General features: G+C 35.2%; 1 protein-coding gene across 3 annotated transcripts in view; it reads right to left on the bottom strand.

Moving 5' to 3' along the window:
- Window positions 1–19,864, bottom strand: part of CDH19 (cadherin 19) — an 89,190-nt gene that overhangs the window by 8,621 nt on the left and 60,705 nt on the right. Inside the window, exon 10 of one of the 3 annotated variants that reach the window (XM_021099400.1) lies at window positions 12,017–14,027. The exons of the other annotated variants lie outside the window; for them this stretch is intronic. Within the exon in view, the coding sequence (XP_020955059.1) occupies window positions 13,998–14,027 (30 nt within the window). The 3' untranslated portion in view covers window positions 12,017–13,997. Of the gene's footprint in view, window positions 1–12,016; window positions 14,028–19,864 lie in introns of those variants that run through there. 3 annotated transcript variants of the gene reach the window in all.

The raw sequence follows: 19,864 nt of genomic DNA, 5'->3' as shown, positions 1-19,864 counted from the left end.
GTAGGTTTTTCTGGCCCTTTTCAATGAACTTTGTAAACTGGGCTTCCACGTTTTATTGGGTTCTACCACTTGACAAAAATAGGAATCCATTGATATCACAGTCACATAGCAAGTATCATTAATTTATTGAACTAACCTTGAACATGCTTGTTTTTCTTGAAAACACAAATCTCTAAAAAGGGGCCAACATTAATAGGTCTACAAGTACTGAGTGGGGATATTAATTTTTCATTTTAATATAACAATGAAAAATTTTTTGTTTTAATTTTCAAATAAAATTCTAATAAAAAATCCCTATTTGTTGCATTGGTTAGATTTCTAAACTAATTACTCATATCTACTTACCTGGAGCCTATCTCTGGCCTTATACATTTATGAAAGAAATAAAGACATATCCAAAAGTAAACTGCATACAAAAATTATCCATGTTATAGCAAATTCTGAAAGCACAGCTTTTTAAATTTTTCTTTGCTCTCTGGGCAGAATTTTGTCCAATTTTCCTCCGACATAGTACGTGTGATTTTCTGTTTATAGTACTTTGAAATACATAATGGAAATATGTTTTGTCAGCCAGAGAACTTAAAAATAACCACCTTTCAATGAGAACTTACTTATGGGCCAGGAATTGTTCTATATATTACCATAGCTAATCTCTGCAATGATCTAGTGGAAGAAATTCTATCATTGTCCCTATTTTATATTTACTTATATTAAGCTTCAAGTCAGGTACATATCTTAGGTAGGTAAAATGGCCAGCTCAGAATCTGAACACAAGCTGATGCTACAGTTGGTGTGAAATATGAGTATTCCATGTGCCCCACCCCAATCCCGAGCACTTTTTCAGCTCTTATTTAGATATACCTCACAGAGATATTTAAAGATAATCAAGGAAGAAGTACAATAATTTTCCTTCTATTAATTACTATGCACTCTGGCTTTTTTAAAAAAGGAAGCACCCATGGATCAGTTTCCAAAAATGCCATTCGCAGATTAATCATCCTGATTAAATAAATCAGCCCAACACTCATTTCTCCACAAACTATAGGCATGGCCTCTATTAAACATGAAATTTTTTGAAAGCTAGTCAATAAGCAAATGTTATACACTATGATTTGGAGCAAATTAACTTAACTCATTTGAGTCTGTTCCCTTACCTCTAATGGAAGATATCAATGAAACCTAATTCCGGGATTAGCAGAGGAAAACATTTTTGAATGATTATAAATTATAAATTGAATTATAAACTATAAATCAATATACAGGTACTGAGGGTCCATTGATATAAATTATTAGTTCCTTGAAGTATGCATGATAAATAATTTCCCTTGATGTAAACATGTTAAAAAGTGGGAGTTGCAATAAATGAATACATGGAAGAATTTTTTAAAACCTTCCTAATTTGCTTATTTATCTCATTATTCTAGGTATCTGTCTGTTGCAGCAAGCTATAGAGACAAATATTTCTCCTGGCATCAAGAAATGATTGTCAACAAATATGAACAAAACTGTCACTTATTATAGTCCTTCAATGAGAAAAAGATTCCAAACTAGACCGTTTCGACAAAATCTATAGGCTTCAAAAATGTTGTTCGACATCTGCTCTAAAGGTCAAAGTACTAATTAATAATGTAATAGAGCCAACACGAAAAATGAACCAGTAGTTTGTTTTCTCTCTTCACTTACAATGTTTTTAGGGAACAAAATGTTGAGAAGCTCATGATGTTCTAATAATTTGGTCCTAGACAGAGGCAGTTACTCTGTTTTTAAAAATAATTTTTCACAAAATTTTATTAGATGTATTTAAATGCCATAGATATTGTAATGTTTAGCCATTAACTTCTAGAAATCTACTTGTGTTCTGTTGAAAATTACATTCTTAGATTTTTATCTCAATATATGTTTTCTGATTTTCCTGTTAAAATATAAAATCTTTAAAAAAATCCATATAATATTAAATTTAAAATAAAATTATGAAAGTATCTGATTAATATCCCAAATGTATCCATTTAATTTGGTACTTGGAATGTGGCAAGACACCTATAGGTCTGGGTGTCCCAGGATGGCTGGAGTCAAGAGTATCTGTCACCACTGTTTACACTCTAATGGAATAGAGGTACAACCTGGACTGCAAACTTAGGGTGTTGAGGGAGTACCTAACACCTAAAGTACAGAATGAAACCCTGTAATAAAACACCTAAAGTACATTATGCTTAAATATTGGGGGTCAGAGGACCTGGCATTGAAACTACAGTTAGAAGATTTTACTGTGGAGATGAGCAGTGGCTATATCATGAACATTTATTTAAGGAGGGTATTGTATAGATTTTGGACTTCACACCAAGGGCCACTCACAAGTTTTAAATTAGGAAAGAGACACTTTTTTAAAAAATTAGTATCCCACATTATTGAGAGGAAGATTCGCATTATTGAATGCTCATTCTAAGGACATCCTTAGTGTGGGTATGGAAATAGAAAACCTCATTAGCAAGCTAGAGAGCAACTAGCTAGTAGTCAAAACTCCCTGATGTGATACACAAAAATGGCAACAATCACAGTTATAGGATGTAAGTTATTTCAGATGAGACAGTATGTGTAACTTACTGAAGTGTTTATATAACCTGAAGATGGTTGTGCTTCCAACATACTTTTAGATGGAGGTACAACTCCTTGCATCCCCAAATTTCCCTAAGGGTAGGTTGATGTCACCAAATTAAAGTCTTTTTACCATTTCTAAGTGGGCACACAATGTATTCTAGAAAGAATTGCTAGAATACATTGTGTGACCATTGTCTGACCATTGCCCCACCACTTAAAACTGACTGTTATAGAAACTGTCTATGTGCCCACAGGTTGACCTAACAAGATAAATGATGAACAACTGTAGTATATCTCTTCATGTGAGTTGCAAATCGGTAATGCAAAATTTGATATCACAGGAACATCCTTCAGCAGGACTAAGGTTCACTTTGGAAGTGATGTTAGGCCCCTGTGAGCTTAGAAACAGTGAGGATAGAGAAAGATTGATAGATTACAGTCATTTAGGAGATGGAATCAACAGAACTTAATGATTGATTGGATATTGAGAATAAAAGTCTAGAATGAATTAATGATAATGTCCACATGTCTTTCCTGTATGACTTGGTGAGTTATAGTAATTTTGCTGGGGATACTATAAAAAGGGGCTGGCTTGGGAGCAAATTTGGTATAATCATGGGACATCAGAGTAGAAATTTTCTCTAATTAGTTAGACAAATAGCTTAAAACATAAGAGAAAGAACAGGCATAAAGATCTAGAAGTCATTTGAATATGAACTTTAATTGAGACATATTTATGAATGAAAACAGAAAGAGTGAGTCTTAAAAAATTTAAAAGTATAGGACACAAAAGAGAAGGAAGATGGGAGGAAAACCAGGGATCACACTGCGGGTTCACAGAAGTTCAGGCAAGAGAATATTTTCAGATGGACACAATGTGAATGTCTTCACATTAGATAGTATGTTGGTATGAAGGAGTGTAAAAATCACTGCTATTATACTTTACTTCTGGAAAAGATATTTGGTATCAGTCAAGATAATGAGAATCATTAATTTGAAAAATGATAACTATTTACAACAAACAGAAAAGGCAAATTGCCCTAATGTCGGCTCATTTATTATATTCATATTTTGCAAAACACTGAAAAGTTTTCTCCTTCCTCCCCTCCCCATCTGGGCTATTTACACACAAAGAACAAAAATAAAACATGTGTTTACCCACATAGGTCATTGAGGAAATGTCTGATTTCCTCCAGAACAGAGTGCAGCTATTCTGGCATTTTGATTTTCTATAATGAATGTATTATCTATCCAAAGCAGATAAATATAGAAGACCTTGTAACTTGTCACTGTGCCCAGCTGTTTGAGCCTGTGAGAAATGGGGCAAGAATGATTTTCACAGGATGAGGAACTGTATAAAGTGTTTTCCTAATGATGTTTTAATTTATGTGACAAACATCATATTCTGTATATATTGTGTCAAATAAATATTAAAATTAATTTCATATGTTTCTCTTTTAAATTTAAAAACTTTAATTGTAGTAAGAGCACTTAATATGAGATCCACCCACTTAACACATTTTTAAGTATCATTAACTGTAGGGACAATGTCGCATTCATATCTCTAGAGCTTATTCATCCTGCTTAATAGAAACATTATGCCTATTGAATAGCAACACTTTTTTGTTAATGTTTTTAAATGTAGCTTTAAGAAAATTTTAAATTTTATCGTATTTATTTTCATTACTTTACTAGATAATCTCAAATAAATTTTCTTTTCAGTAACTCTACTTTGTATGTATTTACATATTACTGTATGTACCTAAGCTTCAGAACATTATGACTTGATAGTGAAGAAAACAGGAATTCCTTTCTCATTACTGTTTTAAAGTATGCTATCTGGAGTTCCCATCATGGCTGAGAAGAAACAAACCTGACTAGTAACCATGAGGGCACAGGTTTGATCCCTGACCTCGATCAGTGGGTAAGGATCCAGCATTGCTGTGAGTTGGGGTGTAGGTCGCAGACATGGCTTGGATCTGGTGTTGCTGTGGCGTAGGCCGGCAGCTACAGCTCCAATTTGACCCCTTGCCTGGGAACTTCCATATGCTGCAGGGTGAGGCCCTAAAAAGATTAAAAAAAAAAAAAAAAAAAAAAACGTATTCTATCACATGTATTTCAGTAAGATTCTGGCTACTGACTTGTGTACTAGTTATAACATTTCACTCTTACTATAAATATGTGTGCATTTTGTCTCACTTTATTTGTAATACAAAATTTAATTTTACCTTATTAAAGGGCTTTTTAATATCAAATGAAAAATTTATGCTTATTTTTACAATATGTGTGTATTATATCAATATGTCAAAAAAATATAAATAGATTTAAAATATTGTTTTGTTATTCTCCTAAAAACCCTTTTTTCTGGATAGCATCTTTTAAAACTTCCAGAAATTGCTTCTATTTATAATTTCCATAGGATGTTTACAGCCACATGCTTAATAACTTTTCTATGAGTGTTCGTGTGTAGGTGTTTAATTTTGTCATTTTTTTGCAATGAGTAAAGCTACTTAATTTTGGGAGCCTTCCCGAATTTTGAATGCTTTGGGAAAGTTTATATAGCATGGGGATTAGCTGTAATATAATCTTGAAATCACTCATCTTTGCAGGTCTCTTGGCCTAAAATTTTCTTTTTTTCTTTCTTTCTTTTTTTAATGTCTTTTTAGGGCTGCACCTATGGCATACAGAAATTCCCAGGCTAGAGGTTGAATTGGAGCTGCAGCTGCAGGTCTACGCCGCAGCCTCTACCACAGAAACAGGAGATCTGAGCCACATCTGCAAACTACAACACAGCTCTTGGCAATGACAGCTCCTTAAGGAGGCCAGGGGTGAAACCCTCATCTTTATGGATACTAGTGGGGTTCATTATCACTGAGCCACAATGGGGACTCATTATTCTTAATCTTAGTGAAAATAAGATTTCCCTTTTATTTGTAATTCACACATTTTAATTGCATACATTGTTTTTGTATTTTATTTTCTTTTATTTCAGTTTTATGATTTTTTAACTGCATTTTGAAATAAGAATAGATTCTCAGGAAATTGCAGAAACAGTGTATAGAATCTTGCAAACACTTCAGTCAGCTAACCTAATGGTTACATCATTATAACTGTAATATAATATCAATATCAGGAAAATGACCCTGGTATAATGCTGTTAAATGGACTGCAGAATTTATTTATATATGCTGTTTTTTAGTTTGATTTCTGTGTGTGTGTGTGTGTAGTTATGCAGTTTGATTCAATGTGAACACTGAGGTCCCCACAACACGATCAGGACCTTGAAGTGTTTCATCACCATGTGTAAAGACTTCATGCTGCCCCTTTATAGGCACAGGTACTCTCCACTCCTTCCCTTGTCCTCTGGCAACCACTGACCTGTTCTCCATCTGCATAGTTCTGTCATTTGCATGATTTACCATAAATGGATTCACAGAGAAGGTATGGCTTTGAGATTTGCTTTTTTCACCTAACATAACACATTTGAAATTCATCACACAGTAGACATATAATATTTTGCTCCATTTTTATTCTGGGTAGTATTCTGTTTCTTGTATGTATCAGTTTATTCATCCACTGACTGATGTTTGGATTATTTCCAGTTCAGGGCTATTAATGTATAAAGTTGTTATAAACATTTATATATATTTTTTTGTAAATATAAGTATTTATTTGTTGAAAAGACTAGAGAATTTAAATGTATCTGTATTTCATCTTCCCAATATTGTTCATATCATCCAGATTTTCAAATTATTAGAAAACACAAATATTGTATTATAAAACAGGGATTTAGTTTGTAATATTTATCTAATTATTTTTTCTTTATTTGCATACTCAAAAGTATCATTTTATTGTCTTTCAAATTGTGGTTTTGAAATAAAATAATTTGGTAAACAAATAAATATTATATTAGTTTAAGAAAGAAAAATGACAAATGCAGTTTATTGAATTATTGTTCCAAAGATTTAAAAAACAACTTAATCTGTTTCAAACCAATCAAAATAAATCAAGAATCTGACAAAAACAAACTCCAATAAAAAAAAAAAACTTCAATAATATATTTATATTGGTTCTTATAACTTTTAATTTTTATTTTGTAAGTAATAAATTTCTTTTTTGTAATAAATTTCTTAAAGCATTAAATGATGACATTAACCTACTTCCACCCTCATCTGCACACACATTGACACTGTTGTTTCTATGCATTATCCAGTGTACACAGATAACTCACAGCTCATCAAAATTTCTTTAGAAGGGTGTGTGTCCCATGTTAAGAACTTAGGAGTTATGACATCACTCTTAACTCTTGCTGTTAATACCTACAACATTACTTTTAACAAAGTCCAATTCTACCCATTTTCTAATTCAGCTGTATTTTAAAGTATTTTGTTTTTACTAAATCCTTATAAAATAGGAATTATTGAGCCAAAGTTGTATCGTTCTTTTTCAAATGAGGAGAAACACAGGAAGCATAGTTAGATTGGTGTCTAAGTTGGAAATGTGGATGAGTTTAGTTAAGTCCTCTTGCTATTACACTAGGCAATCTTTCTGTTATTGCTGCTTGACTGTTGTTTTTGATGTTTCACTCCCACATAAGGGGAAACATATTTGAATGACCTAAGTGATTTTTAGGCAATAATAAAGAATACCAGTCAGCCCACTCCATGCCCCAAATTAACACTAGAAAATAAATACTCATTGCAATCCTCTCAAAAGAACCCCTTTGTTCCTCAAAAACATGGACCAAAACAAAACAAATACAAAGCAAAGAATAACAGGTAAAGAATAAAGGGAAAAATTATTTTGCTATCCTTTTCATTTTTCTCAAATGCTAAAAGAAGCAAATCCATCAAATGCACACAGGCACACTCGGTTATCATTGGAAAGCTATATACACGCATTGCTCAAGACTGGTAGTAGAAGATGCCACTCAAAACAACAACAACAACAACACTAGAGAAGTCTGAGTTAACAAATGCATATTTTTTTTTTACTATATTGTTACTTTGATGCCAAGAATGATAATTAGATGGAAATGAAATGGCTTGTTTAGTTTTCTGATACTTTAGCACAGTAAAACAATCTCTAGTATCCCAAAATAAATTCACTATTAAATTACCAATGTTTGTAAAGAAATAAAATTCCCATTTAAAAGAGTCAAGAAAATATTATATTTATATAATAGAACATGGTTTTAAGACATAGATACATTGGTTGAAATTCATTTGGAAATTTTTTAATCAGAAGGACCAAGATGGCAGAAGAGTAAGATGTTGCTCTCACCTCCCAAAAAAAAACACACCTACATGTAGAATAGAACATCTCCTGAATGCTGGTAGAAGAACTTAAACCTCCAAAACAGGCAAGAAACACTCCACATAACTGCGTACAACGAAAAAAAAAAAAAGAGAGAGAGAGAGAAGGAATAAGGACAGGTCTAGCACTCCTGAGAGGGAGCTGTTAAAGAGAAAAGGAAACCCACACACCTTATGCACAGGGAGATCAGCTAAGACAGAGGGACCTCAGAGTCACCAGGAAAAGCAAACTGGACTGAGGTGGGCAAAGCAAAGTGAGAGCTGCACAAACCATTGGTACCACTGCCCTGGACACCACAGCCTGAGATGCTAGGGCAGGGGCCAGGTGCTGAGACACAGGCTCCGGAGGTCAGTTCCAGAGAGAGGACTAGGGTTGGCTGTGTGGAGACAGCCTGAGGAGCAAAGAGTGGTGTACCACAAGCTGGGGAGCAGAACACCACAGCCAAGGGAACACGGGAGGAGGTCTGGGCCCTCAGTAGAAGCTAGGCACCATGTTGGGAAGAGCGAGAGGAGGAGGGGTGGAGTGCCATAGGAATCTCTTTCCCTGAACATGCATGGATTCTCATAGGGTGGGGCACCTCTGGTGCAGGCTATGGGTGGCAAGGCACCACACTTCGGCTATGAGAGACTGGGCACCTCTCATGCGGGTTACTGGTGGTCAGGCACCTCTGGTGTGGGCTAAGAGCAGTGGTGGGCTAAGCACAACATGGCATCTCTTGCATGATATACATGTGGGAGGGACAAACCACAGAAGTCTCCTTAGAGTAGCCTTCAGCACAAACCATCCAAAAATTTATATGGAACCACACAAGACCCAGAATTGCCAAAGCAATCCTGAGAAACAAAAACCAAGCAGGGGGCATAACTCTCCCAGACTTCAAACAATATTACAAAGCCACAGTCATCAAAACAGTGTGGTACTGGTATCAAAACAGACATACAGACCAATGGAACAGAATAGAGAACCCAGAAATAAACCTAGACACCCATGGTCAATTAATCAACAAAGGAGGCAAGCACATAAAATGGGGGGGAAAAAAAACAGTCTTTTCAGCAAGTGTTTCTGGGAAAACTGGACAGCTGCATATAAATCAATGAAACTGGAACAGACCCACACACCATGCACAAAAATAAACTCAGAATGGCTTAAAGACTTAAACATAAGACAAGATACCATAAAACTCCTAGAAGATAATATAGGCAAAACATTCTCTGACATCAACCATACAAATATTTTCTTAGATCAGTCTCCCAAAGCAACAGAAATAAAAGCAAAAATAAACCAATGGGACCTAATGAAATTGACAAGCTTTTGCATACCAAAGGAAACCGTAAAAAAAAGAAAAGACAACATATGGAATAGGTGAAATTAGTTTCAAATGATGCAAATGACAAGGGCTTAATCTCTGAAATACACAAACAACTTATACAACTCAACAGCAAAAAAGCCAACAATCCAATGAAAAAATGGGCAAAAGACCTGAATGGACATTTCACCAAAGAAGATATACAAATGGCCAACAAGCACATGAAAAAAATGCTCAGCTTCACTAATTATCAGAGAAATGTAAATCAAAACTACTACAAGGTACCACTTCACACCCGTCAGAATGGACATCATCAACAATCAACGAATTACAAATACTGGAGAGGGTATGGAGAAAAGGGAATCCTCTTACACTGTTGGTGGGAATGTAAATTGGTACAACCACTATGGAAAACAGTATGGAGGTGCCTTAGAAAACTATACATAGAATTACCATATGACCCAGCAATCCCACTCTTGGGCATATATCCGGACAAAACTTTCCTTGAAAAAGATATATGCACCTGTATGTTCATTGCAGCACTATGCACAATAGCCAAGACATGGAAACAACCTAAATGTCCACTGACAGATGAACGGATTAAGAAGATGTGGTATATATACCAATGGAATACTACTCAGCCATAAAAAATGAAATAATGCCATTTGCAGCAACATGGAGGGAACTAGAGACTCTCATACTCAGCAAAGTAAGTCAGAAAGAGAAAGACAAATACCATATGATATCATTTATGTCTGGAATCTAACATATAACAAAAATGGACCTTTCCATAGATAAGAAACTCATGGACTTGGAGAACAAACTTGTGGTTGCCAAGGGAAAAGTGGAGGGAGTGGGATGTATTGGTAATTTGGGGTTAATAGATGCACACTATGGTGTTTGGAATAGAAAATCAATGAGATACTGCTGCATAGCACAGGGAATTATATCTAGATATATCTAACTATATCTAGTCAGTTATGATGGCACATGATGGAGGATAGTGTTAGAAAAAGAATATATATATATATATATATATATGTATGATGGGGTCACTTTGCTGCACAGTAGAAATTGACAGAACACTGTAAATCAATTATAAACAACAAAAATCATTAAAACATGAAAAAAGACAATTTTAATCATTATATAATGCTATAATTTTGTCTTTCCTACTTATTTCTAAGTTAATATTAAAAAAATTAACCAGCAAAGTTCATGGAAATCACATAAATTCTATACATATGGTCACACTATAAGATTTAAAAAAAAGTTTCACAAGTCAAATGTTTTGCCCCTAATTATTTCTGAACATGTTTAAAATTTGATAATCTTGATGTCAAAATAAAGATAAGGGAAAATGTTGTTTTTGTAAAATGACTTATTGATTGTTCTGGAATCTAATTGCTTCAAATTGTATTATTTTTAGAATTATTAGTCTGGTTGCTCTAATAATCTAGGAGCTATTTCAAGAGACTGCTTTTCCTTTAATTGCTTTTAAGGTGTTTTATTAGGTAATTTGTATTCCAAACATTTTTTTTTTTGCTTGTTATTACTAAATTAAGTAAAATATCTATATGCTTAAATTACATTGATATTCATTTCTATATACTCACTTTGTTGGTATTTCTATACTTACAAATAATTTATTAAACATAGTAGTAGTAAATTCAATTATAAAAAACAAAGTAGTAGAAAGTAGTTTCTGACTTGCTAAAAATTTTTAAAACGTAGTAATTTATAGGAATATATAGTAAAATAATTTGGCTAAACCTGAATAGAACCAATATGTTCTAGGGAAAACATTCATATTGACAAACCATTAACATGTCATCAGTAATGATACAACTCACCTGGATATTTATCAAATTTTTAAATTCGTTCATAGTATTTCCAAAAGACCAGTTATAAAATCCGTACCAAGGAACTAGCCCTTAATAAGATGATTTCTTATCAACCAGAAAGTCTTCTTAAAACATTAGGGAGTTCCCGTCGTGGCGCAGTGGTTAACGAATCCCACTAGGAACCATGAGGTTGCGGGTTCGGTCCCTGCCCTTGCTCAGTGGGTTAACGATCCGGCGTTGCCGTGAGCTGTGGTGTAGGTTGCAGACGTGGCTCGGATCCTGAGTTGCTGTGGCTCTGGCGTAGGCCAGCGGCTACAGCTCTGATTCGACCCCTAGCCTGGGAACCTCCATATGCCGCGGGAGCGGCCAAAAGAAATAGCAAAAAGACGAAAAAAAAAAAAAAAAAAAAAAACACATTAATAAGAGAGGGACTTTTCAGTTTTTGTATATGACTATTTTCCCACTATCCTTTGTCTTTAATTAAAATATATTGAGTTACCAAAAAGTTATAGGATTTGTGAATATATTTATTTGTAATGGAAAACATTTAGTACATTGGACACTGCTTTCAATCATTTTATTTTTTAATAGAATTTTGGTTCTTCATCCTTTGCTTTTATGTTTCTGAGAATATGTGTTATATAAAATAATTTTTTCTAGAGTTCCCGTCGTGGCACAGTGGAAATGAATCTGACTAGGAACCATGAGGTTGTGGGTTTGGTCCCTGGCCTTGCTCAGTGGGTCAAGGATCTGGTGTTGCCATGAGCTGTGGTGTGGGTCACAGACACGGCTTGGATCCCGCATTGCTGTGGCTCTGGCATAGGCCAGCAGCAACAGCTCTGATTAGACCCCTAGCCTGGGAACCTCCATATACCACAGGTGTGGCCCTAAAAAGACAAAAATAAATAAATAAATAAAATAATTTTTTTTCTTTTGGTATCATCACCTTTTAATATTTTCCATATTAATTCTATTATATTTAAGAATAGAGAGTCCTGTACTACTCCTAGGATTCATGTCTCCACCGGACATTTAGATAAAGTATTTTGGTAAGAAAAAAAATTATTTGCTATAACTTTCCATAGCCATATACTACATATGTACACATATTTATGGCAGAACTATCTCAACTAATGCTGAAATATAAGTGAGATTACATTTTGCAATTTGAGAAAAATTAATTACCTCTAAATACTTATAACTGTTCTACTTAAAGGAGGGCCTCTGAAATTTAACATCTATTTTTTTCTAAAATACATTAATTCTACATAACTGAAGAAAATAAATGTGTAAATGAATAACAAAATGAGATGGATTTTTTCTTAGAGTGGTTTTCAATATTATTAAAAATATGAGAGAGAGACAAATAGAGAGCTAGACAGTGAATCAGAGAGAAAGAAAGAACAGGGTTTTTTTTACTTTACTTTGACAAATATCCCAATTTTATCTACTGACTATTGATTGCATTTGTATTTTCTGGAATTCTCCAATAAAAATATCACAGAATCTTGGAAAAAAATCTGTTTTAGATCTGCAACTGGAAATATAAAAATGAACGTATTTATCAGTCTGGATCCAATTGAGAGACATAATAATTAAAATGAAGGAAATTTAACATAAAGAAGTGTTAAACTATAATAGGAGAGTAACTATAAATATATAATGAGAAAAGATACTCCAGGGCTCAGTGACATTATCCAAGGACAGACAAACATGAAAGGGAGACCTCCCGAAGACAAGCTTCCCATCTCATTGGAAGAGGTATGGTTGCAGCATCCTGTATGCAGTTCAAAGAAGTTCACTGAGCTAAAGCTAAGCTGCATTCTGCAGGCAAGCTCCAGCCATCCTCCAGTGTACAGGGGGGCTGGTGGATGGACATGCAGAGGTAACTGTGAGGCCACTGCAGGTGCAAAGCCTGGAGCACAGAGTGACCATATTGGCAGGGCTACAACACCTCATCTGGCCTGGGTTGGAGCTGCATGGTTGCCAAGGGAATGCATATTTGGGACTTGGGGAGCTGTACTTGTGGCTGGAAAAAGCAACACATGTATTTCCATACATCCAGTCAGCTGGTCATCTGTGCAGCACAAGAAAGGGAAAAGCAAAAATGCTATACACATAGGACTGGAAAGAGAAGCCCCTTTCCCCTGCAATGTGCATTCAGCACCCTCTATGAACAAGGTTCAACCTTGCACTCACAATAAAGAGGCTCTAAGGAGACCACTACATTATCATAGTAACATAGAGCAGCTTTATTTTAAGCAGGTACTGAAGGATGAATGTGCAGCTAGGAAGCAAAATTAGTGAGTGGCAGAGCCTAGAGCATATTACTATCATGAAACAATGAAAGCAATCAAAGACTAATAGGTTATGTCTAAAGAAACTCATATGAATGTCTGAAATCTACTTAATACTCTTCATTCATTTACAAATCTATTTGTGATGTAGACTTCTTGCATTCTTTTGTTTTTACTTGTGTGTATGTACGTGTACCCATGTATGCTTACATAACGCATTTTTTTAAACTGAGCACAGAGCTCAGTTTTCTGAGCATCAAAGAGGCCTGCTCTTTGTGTGCGTGATGTGGGAAAGGAGAATGAGTAGGGAAAAAAAAAAAATAGTGAGCTTCACTTTGGGATTCTTAACATAAAAAAAATTCACACCAAGTCTATCTTCCTTGGCACAAAGTTCCCTCCTTTTTGCTATTAAGAAGTTTCACATTTCTTACCCCAGTAGTTTCTAAATTATATATTCTCCACATTTTATTCTTCACTTTTCTTTTTAGCAATTTATTTGTGGGACCTCAGGCTGAGAAGTATATCACAGAAGGTTCCTCTTCTCTTCATTACATTTCATTTTTCATTCTGCAGTAGAGAGGTGATATTCTTTCCTTTCTGCTTTCATTACCCAAATTTCCCGTTTGCCATCTGGGGAAGTTACACGCTGTTTCTGCATCTTCTCTTGGCCTAATCAAGAATTAACACTATGTGACTTGTATATTTCCCATTTTTCTGTTTGGACGGTGTAGCCATTTCCTTATCTTATTGATTGAATACTTATTCTTTATTTTTAATAAAACCTGATCCTCATGGATTCTAGTCAGATTTGTTTCTGCCAACCCATGATGGGAACTCCCTACCCAGGAAATTTAAGACCAGACATTTGAGCCTAGGGAGTTTCTGTTGTGGATCAGTGGGTTAAAAGCCTAGCTGGTATTCATGAGGATGCGTGCTCCATTCCTGGACTTGCTCAGTGAATTAAGGATCCAGCATTGCCACAAGCTGTGGCATAGGTCACAGATGCAGCTTGCAACAGGCATTGCTGTGGCTGTGGCGCTCCAATTTCACCCCTGGCCTGAGAACTTCCATATGCCCATCAGTGTGGCCCTACAAAAAGAAATACAAAGAAAGAAAGAAAGAAAGAAAGAAAGAAAGAAAGAAAGAAAGAAAGAAAGAAAGAAAGAAAGAAAGAAAGAAAGGAAAAAATAAAGGAAAAAATAAAGGAGGGAAAGGGAGAGAGAGAGAGAGAGAAAGAAGGAAGGAAGGAAGGAAAGAAGGAAGGAAGGAAGGAAGGTAGGAAGGAAGGAAGGAAGAAAGAAAAAGAAACAAACCAACAAACAAGCAAACAAACAAACAAAGGGAGAAATTTGAGTCTAAGTTAGTCTGATTCCACATGTAACATCTGAGGAAACATGGGGAAACCACAGCAATCCAGAAGCTGTGATAGCCCTAATGCCCATGTTATTTTTTTCTTCTTCTTTCGCCATGCTATTAAAATAAGGGCATTCCCATGTGCTAGGAACAAAGTATCTATGGTAATGTTGTCTATATTGGCAGTACTCAAATAATCTGTCCATTGAATTGATTTCAACTCATAAACCACAGTGTATGTAGCAGTGTGAGTGGGAATTGTTGCAGTCCAATGGATTTGGGGGCAGAAGAACATTACAGGTAGCCACGTTAAGTATCATTCTTTAAGCTACATATAGACTTGGGAGAAATTCCTAGGTCTGACAGTGACATCAATGAGTCAATATGAATCACAAACCCTCTAAAATAAAAATACAGATTCCCCAATACACGGGTACCCAAATCCAACCGCAGAATCTCAGGTGATACTTCCTCAAACAAAGACTCCATGCTCTCTGAACAAATCTTTTGTGTGTCTTCACACTCAATAAGACCGTCTCACCATTCATCCAGGTCTTAAAAGTATCACAAAGTTGCAATCCCATTTCTTTTTTTTTTTTTTCATTTTTTCACTTTTTAAAAATTGAGGTATAGTTGGTTTACAATATTGTGTTAATTTCTGCTGTACAGCAAAGTGATTCTTTTCCATTACAGGTTATTATAAGATATTGAATATATTCCCCTGTCCTATAGAGTAGGACCTTGTTGTTTGTTTATTTCATATATAGTAGGTGATATCTACTAATTCCAAACTCCTAATTTATCCCCACCCCCTTTCTCCTTTGGTAACCATAAATTTGTTTTCTGTCTATGAGTCTGCTTCTGTTTTGTAAATAAATTCACTTTCATCATAAAAAAATGAGTCCTCTAAGAACTATTTAATGATTTCTAATGTTCCTCCTAAAAGGGAAATGATTGTGATATAGGGCTGATCAATGTTGTTATATTATGAATTTAAGCAGTGAGCATCCTAGGAAAAAGGTGAGGTTCTGTTATATTGATCTTACTTTAATTTTTAAATTAAAGTAAATGTAAATGTAATTGTAAATGTAATTACTTATGAGTACAGAAAGAGATAAACCTTTTTTCCTATTTTTCTTTGTATTGAGCAAGTAATCTACGGATAGCTAGTCTTTATGATTAGGAGGACATGTTTAAAATCAGCTTCACTCTTAGAGATAGACACAAGTAATCCTGGCTTAATCACTTATAAGCTATAGGATATTGAAAAAGTTACCTAAACTTTTTGAAACATAATATACACATTTGTGGTTATAAAAATATAGCATTTCATAGATTTTTAATATTACTTTACATTTAAACTCCCAGTAAGTCATAAGAGAACTCTATGCTACTACACCTAATGGACATATTTGTTCCTCAGCAGAGTTTAACTCCCAGTATACCTTTAGAGTTCACTGTACCAAAAATTAATATTTGAGTTTCATTTTGAGCAGTTCTATTTATTTGCAAATACTGGTATTTATTTTTTCATTCTTCGAAATCTCCAAATAATGAAGAAATATCGACTTTAAATAAATAAACTAATCCTATTTCCAATTACTGAATGGTCACATTGGGTGTTTTTATAAATTTAGGATACATTATAGGAACTTAGTGATATGATTCTTTTTATGCCTATTTCATTACACTACAAATTATTTCACCATTACTCATAAAGTTTTCCTAATGTGCTTTTAAAAATTTATATAAAATGTGTTTGATGAATGGCCTAGAAGGATAACACAATAATAATATAATCTCCCCTACTGCATCATTGTCTTCTTCCTCTTTTTAAAGGTATTGCTCAAAGTAGTACATCACCTTTCAAAAAAGATATAAAAGAAATGATACACTATCTGAAAATATTTTTCATTGAAAACAGTAGAAAATTTAAATTTAAAATTTAAAATTTAAAATCCTTGTAGTTCCCTTCGTGCTCAGCGGGAACGTATCTGACTAGTATCCATGAGGACGCAGGTTTGATCCCTGGCCTCACTCAGTGGGTCAAGTATCGGTGTTGCTGTGAGCTGTGGTATAGGTTGCAGACCCCGCTCAGATCCCGTGTTGCTATGGCTGTGGTGTGGGTCAGCAGCTACAGCTTCAATTTGACCCCTAGCCTGAGAACCTCCAAATGCCGCCAGTGCGGCCCTAAAAAGACAGAAAAAAAATTTACATCCATAATGACAAAGAAAACAAAATTGACAGAGAAAGATATTTCACAGTTCTTAGGTGAATTAGAAGATGAATACCAAACAGAGAAACCAACACCATAGACTCAAGATGATGGTAAAATTGATCATGTAGGCAAAGCTTCAGACTGTGAGTCCTTAGATGAATATGTAAGACATCATATTCTCAAATTCTAAAGTCAATAACCAAATAATATGTCTAAGGATAAAGAGAATATATAGCAGTCATTCAATAGGATGGACTTCACAATATTTATTTATAAGAATCTGCGCTGTTCTGTTTTGCTAAAAAGTAAATTAGATGGTGTTTTTTAATCTTTTATAACATTTTTGCATCAAAATCGCCTTGATTTATCTTGGAGATGGGTGAAAGCAGAATGTACCCAAATGTAACTGGAAGGAAAGGAATGCAATAGAATTTTTTTAAGTAGATTGACTATTCTATTTGCTCATAAATTGAAAGATAAACCCTTTGCAATTACAGAACAAAGAAGGTAGCCATTCTTTCTCCAACAAAAAAGTTAGCTATACAAGATTTTTAAAAACTTCTCAAAAATTACGTATTGACAAATATGTATTTGCCATTTTTACATTTTTTATTTATTTTCTGCTGTACAGCATGAGGACCAAGTTGCACATAAATGTGTACATACTTTTTCCTCCCATTGTTGTGCTATGATGTAAGTATCTAGACATAGCTCTCAATGCTACATAGCAGGATCTCATTGTAAATCCATTCCAAAGCAATAGACTGCATCCGTTAACCCCAAGCTCCCAATTCCTCCAAACTCCCTCCCTCTCCCCCCGGGCAGTCACAAGTCAGTTCTCCAAGTCCATGATTTTCTTTTCTGTGGAAAGCTTCATTTGTGCTGTATATTAGATTCCAGATATAAGGGATATCATACAGTATTTGTCTTTCTCTTTCTGACTTATTTCACTCAATATGAGAGTCTCTAGTTCCATCTGTGTTGCTGCAAATGGCATTATGTCGTTCCTTTTTATGGCTGAGTAGTATTCCATTGTGTATATATACCACATCTTCCTAATCCAATCATCTGTCAATGGACATTTGGGTTGATTCCATGTGTTTGGTATTGTGAATAGTGCTGCAATAAACATGCAGGTGCATGCATCTTTTTTTTTTTTTTTTTTCGGCTTTTCTGGGGCTGTTCCCTCAGCATATGGAGGTTCCCAGGCTAGGGGTCAAATCGGAGCTGTAGCCACTGGCCTACACCAGAGCCACAGTGATGCAGGATCCAAGCTGCATCTGCAACCTACACCACAGCTCACTGCAACGCTGGATCCTTAACCCACTGAGCAAGGTCAGGGGCTGAACCCACAACCTCATGGTTCCTAGTCAGATTAGTTAACCACTGCACCACAATGAGAACTCCTGCATGCATCATTCTTTTTGATGGCTGAGGAGTAGTCCATTGTGTATGTAGACCACATCTTCCTAATCCAATCCTCTGTCCATGGACATTTGGGTTGTTTCCAGCTCTTGGCTATTGTGAATAAAGCTGCAAAGAACATGTGGGTGCATGTGTCTTTTTCAAGGAAAGTTTTGTCCACATATATGCCCAAGAGTGGGATTGCTGGGTCATATGGTAGTTCTATGTATAGATTTCTAATGTACCTCCACAATGTTCTCCATAGTGGCTGTACCAGCTTACATTCCTACCAACAGTGTAGGAGGGGGTTCCCTTTTCTCCACACCCCCTCCAACATTTGTTCTTTGTGGACTTATTAATGTTGGCCATTCTTACCGGTGTGAGGTGGTATCTCATGGCAGTTTTGATTTGCATTTCTCTAATAATCAGGGATGTTGAGCATTTTTTCATGTGCTTGTGGGCCATCTGCCTATCTTCCTTGGAGAACCATCTATTCAGGTCTTTTGCCCATTTTTTCCATTGGGTTTTTGGCTGTTTTGCTGTTAAGTTGTATAAGTTGCTTGTATATTCTAGAGATTAAGCCCTTGTCAGTTGCATCATTTGAAACTATTTTCTCCTATTCTGTAAGTTGTCTTTTTGTTTTCTTTTTGGTTTCCTTTGCTGTGCAAAAGCTTGTCAATTTCATTAGGTCCCATTGGTTTATTTTTGCTCTTATTTTTGTTGCTTTGGGAGAATGACCTGAGAAAATATTCATGAGGTTGACATTAGAGAATGTTTTGCCTATGTTCTCTTCCAGGAATTTGATGGCGTCTTGTCTTATATTTAAGTCTTTAAGCCATTTTGAGTTTATTTTTGTGCATGGTATGAGGGTGTGTTCTAGTATAAGGGTGTCTTCTAGTTTCATTGATTCATATGCGGCTGTCTAGTTTTCCCAGCAATTCTCACTGAATAGACTTTTTTTTTCCCTTTTATACTCTAGCCTCCTTTGTCAAAGATTAATTGACCATAGGTGTCAGGGTTTATTTCTGGGTTCTCTATTCCGTTTCATTGGTCTGTATGTCTGTTTTGATACCAGTACCACACTGTTTTGATGACTGTGGCTTTGTAATATTGTTTGAAGTCTGGGAGAGTTATGCCCCCTGCTTGGTTTTTGTTTCTCAGGATTGCTTTGGCAATTCTGGGTCTTGTGTGGTTCCATATAAATTTCTGGATGGTTTGTTCTTGTTCTGTGAAAAATGTCATGGGTAATTTGATAGGGATTGCATTGATTGTGTAGATTGCTTTGGGTAGTATGGCCATTTTTACAATATTAATTTTTCCAATCCAGGAACATGGAATATCTTTCCATTTCTTTACATCTTTAATTTCCTTGATTAATGTTTTATAGTTCTTGGCATATAAGTCCTTTACCTCTTTGGTCAGATGTATTCCGAGGTATTTGATTTTTTGGGGGTGCAATTTTAAAAGGCATTGTATTTTTGTATCCCTTTTCTACTATTTCATTGTTAGTATACAGAAATGTGACTGCTTT

The sequence above is a fragment of the Sus scrofa genome, chromosome 1 (genome assembly GCF_000003025.6).
Source record: "Sus scrofa isolate TJ Tabasco breed Duroc chromosome 1, Sscrofa11.1, whole genome shotgun sequence".
In the NCBI taxonomy this organism is placed as follows: Eukaryota; Metazoa; Chordata; class Mammalia; order Artiodactyla; family Suidae; genus Sus; species Sus scrofa.
The sequence above is the reverse complement of the archived record's forward strand: the minus strand, read 5'-3'. Positions and strand labels throughout refer to the sequence as shown.